Source organism: Echiichthys vipera (genome assembly GCF_963691815.1).
Source record: "Echiichthys vipera genome assembly, chromosome: 7".
Lineage (NCBI taxonomy): Eukaryota > Metazoa > Chordata > Actinopteri > Perciformes > Trachinidae > Echiichthys > Echiichthys vipera.
Genome location: NC_139832.1, coordinates 876,332 through 883,271, shown reverse-complemented (window position 1 = coordinate 883,271; position 6,940 = coordinate 876,332). Strand labels below are relative to the sequence as shown.

The 6,940-nt window shown below is 44.6% G+C and overlaps 1 protein-coding gene across 1 annotated transcript in view; it reads right to left on the bottom strand.

Annotated features, from left to right (window-relative positions):
* Nucleotides 1-3,338: 3,338 nt before the first annotated feature.
* itga11b (integrin, alpha 11b) overlaps nt 3,339-6,940 on the bottom strand; it is a 54,009-nt gene continuing 50,407 nt past the window's right edge. Inside the window, exons 29-30 of the mRNA XM_083916558.1 lie at nt 4,203-4,316; nt 3,339-4,032 (exon numbers count right to left, since the gene is read on the bottom strand). Coding sequence (XP_083772684.1) covers nt 3,952-4,032; nt 4,203-4,316 — 195 coding nt within the window. The 3' untranslated portion in view covers nt 3,339-3,951. The remainder of the gene's footprint in view (nt 4,033-4,202; nt 4,317-6,940) is intronic.

Here is a 6,940-nt window from a genome sequence, read left to right as displayed (position 1 = left end):
AGTGTGTTTCCAGTGGAGCAGGGCGGCTGATATTATATTATATATAAATATTATAATAATCTGGAGCAGAGCTGTTGTGTCTGATCTGACCTGAAGAACTCTTCATGGAGGAAATCACAGGATTCAGATTTTGGCCCAAATGAGACTTTTGTTCTGATGTTTGGAGCCGTTTGAGCCTCAGACGCTTTAAACCCTTTAAATAAATCATGAAATCAGACTCAGGATCAGATTTATTCAGCTTTAAAAAACATCCCAGAGCAGAAGAGTGAAGTGTTTTTTAACTTTAGAGTTCAGAGCGAGTTCACGACGAGAGGCTAAACATGAATCAACCCACAGACGAGACTTCACCGAGGCACCAAGCAGCTCAGTGCAGACGCAGCTGTGCAGACGCAGCTCAGTGCAGACGCAGCTGTGCAGACGCAGCTGTGCAGACGCAGAAGCAGCTGTGCAGACGCAGAAGCAGCTGTGCAGACGCAGCTGTGCAGCAGACGCAGCTGTGCAGACGCAGCTGTGCAGACGCAGCTGTGCACACGCAGCTGTGCAGCAGACGCAGCTGTGCAGCAGACGCAGCTGTGCAGACGCAGCTGTGCAGACGCAGAAGTAGCAGTGCAGAAGCAGCTGTGCAGAAGCAGCTGTGCAGACGCAGCTGTGCAGCAGACGCAGCTGTGCAGCAGACGCAGCTGTGCAGACGCAGCTGTGCAGACGCAGCTGTGCAGCAGACGCAGCTGTTCAGACGCAGCTGTGCAGCAGACGCAGCTGTGCAGCAGAAGCAGCTCAGTGCAGACGTGCAGAAGCTTTTATAAAGACTTTCTCATTGACTCCCATGGAAACAGACGCGTGTGCATCAGCGGAGACGCTGTGAAAGAACGACACTGCGACTCAAACTCGTACGTTTCTTTATTTCAACACAAACGCAGAAACAATAAAAACAATAATGCCACAATCCTTTAATCATGATTCAAACTTATTTACAAAAGATTCTTTGACTTTATACAAAACAAAAGTGCGTCGATATAAAAGTGAAATAAAATAAAAACATGTGACATAAGAATAAAAGAGGGAGAGAATTCAGCCGTCTTAGGTAGTTTTCTGTTGTCTCCGCTCGACACGTCAGCTCAACGCAGTCACGGGCTTTTATTGTGAAAGGGGGGACAGGAAGAAGTGGATCTGATATAAATACGTTTGGTGACGGTTAAGTTTAGACGCTAAAGGTGACGGTTAAGTTTAGACCACTAAAGGAGACGGTTAAGTTTAGACCATTAAAGGAGACGGTTAAGTTTAGTCTCTAAAGGAGACGGTTAAGTTTAGTCTCTAAAGGAGACGGTTAAGTTTAGTCACTAAAGGAGACGGTTAAGTTTAGTCTCTAAAGGAGACGGTTAAGTTTAGTCTCTAAAGGAGACGGTTAAGTTTAGTCACTAAAGGAGACGGTTAAGTTTAGTCACTAAAGGAGACGGTTAAGTTTAGTCTCTAAAGGAGACGGTTAAGTTTAGTCACTAAAGGAGACGGTTAAGTTTAGTCTCTAAAGGAGACGGTTAAGTTTAGTCACTAAAGGAGACGGTTAAGTTTAGTCACTAAAGGAGACGGTTAAGTTTAGTCTCTAAAGGAGACGGTTAAGTTTAGTCACTAAAGGAGACGGTTAAGTTTAGTCACTAAAGGAGACCGTTAAGTTTAGACCACTAAAGGAGACGGTTAAGTTTAGTCACTAAAGGAGACGGTTAAGTTTAGACGACTAAAGGAGACGGTTAAGTTTAGACCACTAAAGGAGACGGTTAAGTTTAGTCTCTAAAGGAGACGGTTAAGTTTAGACGACTAAAGGAGACGGTTAAGTTTAGACGACTAAAGGAGACGGTTAAGTTTAGACACTAAAGGAGACGGTTAAGTTTAGTCTCTAAAGGAGACGGTTAAGTTTAGTCACTAAAGGAGACGGTTAAGTTTAGACGACTAAAGGAGACGGTTAAGTTTAGACCACTAAAGGAGACGGTTAAGTTTAGTCTCTAAAGGAGACGGTTAAGTTTAGTCACTAAAGGAGACGGTTAAGTTTAGTCACTAAAGGAGACGGTTAAGTTTAGTCACTAAAGGAGACGGTTAAGTTTAGTCTCTAAAGGAGACGGTTAAGTTTAGTCACTAAAGGAGACGGTTAAGTTTAGTCACTAAAGGAGACGGTTAAGTTTAGTCACTAAAGGTGACGGTTAAGTTTAGTCTCTAAAGGAGACGGTTAAGTTTAGTCTCTAAAGGAGACGGTTAAGTTTAGACACTAAAGGAGACGGTTAAGTTTAGTCACTAAAGGAGACGGTTAAGTTTAGTCACTAAAGGAGACGGTTAAGTTTAGTCTCTAAAGGAGACGGTTAAGTTTAGTCACTAAAGGAGACGGTTAAGTTTAGCCACTAAAGGAGACGGTTAAGTTTAGTCACTAAAGGAGACGGTTAAGTTTAGACACTAAAGGAGACGGTTAAGTTTAGACACTAAAGGAGACGGTTAAGTTTAGTCTCTAAAGGAGACGGTTAAGTTTAGTCACTAAAGGAGACGGTTAAGTTTAGACACTAAAGGAGACGGTTAAGTTTAGTCACTAAAGGAGACGGTTAAGTTTAGACTCTAAAGGAGACGGTTAAGTTTAGTCTCTAAAGGAGACGGTTAAGTTTAGTCACTAAAGGAGACGGTTAAGTTTAGTCTCTAAAGGAGACGGTTAAGTTTAGTCTCTAAAGGAGAAGGTTAAGTTTAGACACTAAAGGAGACGGTTAAGTTTAGTCACTAAAGGAGACGGTTAAGTTTAGACACTAAAGGAGACGGTTAAGTTTAGTCTCTAAAGGTGACGGTTAAGTTTAGACACTAAAGGAGACGGTTAAGTTTAGTAACTAAAGGTGACGGTTAAGTTCAGTCACTAAAGGAGACGGTTAAGTTTAGACACTAAAGGAGACGGTTAAGTTTAGTCTCTAAAGGAGACGGTTAAGTTTAGTCACTAAAGGAGACGGTTAAGTTTAGTCTCTAAAGGAGACGGTTAAGTTTAGTCACTAAAGGAGACGGTTAAGTTTAGACACTAAAGGAGACGGTTAAGTTTAGACACTAAAGGAGACGGTTAAGTTTAGTCTCTAAAGGAGACGGTTAAGTTTAGTCTCTAAAGGTGACGGTTAAGTTTAGACACTAAAGGAGACGGTTAAGTATAGACACTAAAGGAGACGGTTAAGTTTAGTCACTAAAGGTGACGGTTAAGTTTAGTCTCTAAAGGAGACGGTTAAGTTTAGACACTAAAGGTGACGGTTAAGTTCAGTCACTAAAGGAGACGGTTAAGTTTAGTCTCTAAAGGAGACGGTTAAGTTTAGACACTAAAGGAGACGGTTAAGTTTAGACACTAAAGGAGACGGTTAAGTTTAGTCACTAAAGGTGACGGTTAAGTTTAGTCTCTAAAGGAGACGGTTAAGTTTAGACACTAAAGGTGACGGTTAAGTTCAGTCACTAAAGGAGACGGTTAAGTTTAGACACTAAAGGAGACGGTTAAGTTTAGTCTCTAAAGGAGACGGTTAAGTTTAGTCACTAAAGGAGACGGTTAAGTTTAGTCACTAAAGGAGACGGTTAAGTTGTCTTCGTATTATTGATTGAAAGTGTTTTTGACTTAAATGACTTTTATTTTGAAGTGTTTTGTGACGAAGCCTTTTAAATAAAGTTGCTGCTGAGAGTCGGGTCACAGCTGAGACGTGCTGATACATTCAGGGGCGTGGCCAACTGGCTCACTGCTGATTGGCTGATTGTCATATCGGCTGATTGCTGATTGGCTGATCGGGGCTTCAGGTCCCTGAGTGACAGGTGGAGGCTCGTGGTGCGTTCAGGTGCTCCTCATCAACTCATAAAGTCGTTAACCTCCGACGCTGGACTTTACATCTGACCTCTCACTCATGATTTTGGGTCTTTACGAGTTGACGAGCAGCGAGCGAACGCAGCGTCGTGGTCGCCCGCACATTATAGCTCCTCTGCCGCCTTCCCATTGGCCACAGGCTGCTCCTCCTCTTCCTGTCTCCTCCGTCTGTCGAAGAAGCCGAGCTGAGCACAAAACAGACACATCACGATTCAGACGGCACGCTTTCTGCACACACGGGGAACGACTCACCCACCAGAGGCTGGTAGCTGACGAGCGACGGGACGTATGGCTCTTTAATGGAGCTGCGTTCAAAAGAGCGCCTCGTCGTTTACTTGCTCTTGCTCGTGTTTACCTTCCACAGGGCGAGCACCAGTAACGCCAGCAGCAGCAGGCCTCCCAGCGAGCTGCCCAGAATGATCCAGACGGGGACGGGGTCATCGTGGTCCTTCCTGAGCTCCAGGATGATCTGCACACAGAAGAGCATCCTGCGTGTCACTCCTGACCCCCTGACCCCCTGAGCCCCGTACAGACGACGCATGACGAGGATATTAAACATGATTTAGGACCCAAACGCAGCGCACGTGAGTCCTGAAACACTTTGGGATCCGGGGAACGCAGCGGCGTCACGCTGCAGCTGAACGCCTCGTGTGTTCAGAGTTATTGTTGTGAGAATATGACGTTGGTCCTTCACGCCTCGTTAAATAAAGGTTCAACCAAAGACGATGTAAATATCAGGCCCCGCCCACAGCTAATTTTATCTCTCATCTCATCTTCAGCCTCTGATCCTGGATCAGGTCTCAGGGGCAGCAGCTCCAGCAGGGACCCCAAACTTCCCTTTCCCGGGCCACATTAACCAGCTCTAACTGGGGGATCCTGAGGCGTTCCCAGGCCAGTGTGGAGATCTAATCTCTCCACCTGGTCCTGGGTCTTCCCCGAGGCCTCCTCCCAGCTGGACGTGCCTGGAACACCTCCCTAGGGAGGCGCCCAGGGTTCATCCTTACCAGATGATCCTGAACCACCGTGTTTGCGGTAAAGGTGTTTGAGGTAAAGGCGTTTGCGGTAAAGGTGTTTGAGGTAAAGGTGTTTGCGGTAAAGGTGTTTGCGGTAAAGATGTTTGAGGTAAAGGTGTTTGAGGTAAAGACGTTTGCGGTAAAGGTGTTTGAGGTAATGGTGTTTGCGGTAAAGGTATTTGCGGTAAAAGTGTTTGCGGTAAAGGTGTTTGCGGTAAAGGTGTTTGCGGTAAAGGTGTTTGAAGTAAAGGTGTTTGCGGTAAAGGTGTTTGAGGTAAAGGTGTTTGCGGTAAAGGTGTTTGCGGTAAAGGTGTTTGAGGTAAAGGTGTTTGCGGTAAAGGTGTTTGCGGTAAAGGTGTTTGCGGTAAAGGTGTTTGAGGTAAAGGTGTTTGCGGTAAGGAGCATTATGTAAAGTATCAGCAGGTTGTGTTGTTGTTTTCTAATAAGTAAAGTGTGTTTATAATATTTAAGTTATGGACGGGTGGTTGAACATGGCCGTTCATTCGTGCTTCAGCTTCCTCTGCTCCGACGCACCTGACGGTAACGACCTGCTCCGATGCACCTGACGGTAACGACCTGCTCTGACGCACCTGACGGTAACGAGCTGCTCGTTGTCCTGCAGCTGAAGCTCGTCACAGGTTTGGTTTAAAGCGTTCAGATCTGAACCAGGAGGCAGAAGCTCGAGGGGAAGCGCCTGAAACACGCTCCAGACTCAGGTGCACGAGTCTATCAGCTGAAAACTGAGCGGAGAGGAGTTTTAACGCTGTTCAGCATCTAAACACGCGGTTTACGTCGTGCCCCACGCGCCTGTGTCTTGTGTTTGATTCAGTTTCCTTAAATGAAATAAGGAGCTGCAGGTTTTCACAGATGCAACGAGAGATTTTGTGCCACCAAGAAAATAAAGGTTTAAATCCACACGACGGGAGCAGAGAGAGAGAGTGTGTCAGTGTCAGAGGAGATCACACAGTATTTAATAACCACAACTAGAATCAGATCACTTGGTTTAATGGAGTTTATATAAGTGAAGAGGAAACATTAGTGTGAATAAGTTCGTCTTAAGTTCTGTTTGAACGTTTAAACACCTTTACCTCAAACACCTTTACCGCAAACACCTTTACCGCAAACACCTTTACCGCAAACACCTTTACCTCAAACACCTTTACCGCAATTACCTTTTCCGCAAACACCTTTACCTCAAACGCCTTTACCTCAAACACCTTTACCTTAAACACCTTTACCTCAAACACCTTTACCTCAAACACCTTTACCGCAAACACCTTTACCACAATTACCTTTACCTCAAACACCTTTACCTCAAACACCTTTACCGCAAACACCTTTACCGCAATTACCTTTTCCGCAAACACCTTTACCTCAAACACCTTTTCCGCAAACACCTTTACAGCAATTACCTTTTCCGCAAACACCTTTACCGCAATTACCTTTTCCACAAACACCTTTACCGCAATTACCCTTTCCGCAAACACCTTTACCGCAATTACCTTTTCCGCAAACACCTTTACCTCAAACACCTTTACCTCAAACACCTTTACCACAAACACCTTTACCTCAAACACCTTTACCTCAAACACCTTTACCTCAAACGCCTTCACCTCAAACACCTTTACCGCAAACACCTTTACCTCAAACACCTTCACCTCAAACACCTTTACCGCAATTACCTTTTCCGCAAACACCTTTACCGCAATTACCTTTACCTCAAACACCTTTACCTCAAACACCTTTACCGCAAACACCTTTACCGCAAACACCTTTATCGCAATTACCTTTTCCGCAAACACCTTTACCTCGAACAACTTTACCTCAAACACCTTTACCTCAAACACCTTTACCGCAATTACCTTTACCTCAAACACCTTTACCTCAAACACCTTTACCTCAAACACCTTTACCTCAAACACCTTTACCTCAAACAACTTTACCTCAAACAACTTTACCTCAAACACCTTTACCTCAAACGCCTTTACCTCAAACAACTTTACCTCAAACAACTTTACCTCAAACACCTTTACCTCAAACGCCTTTACCTCAAACACCTTTACCTCAAACAACTTTACCT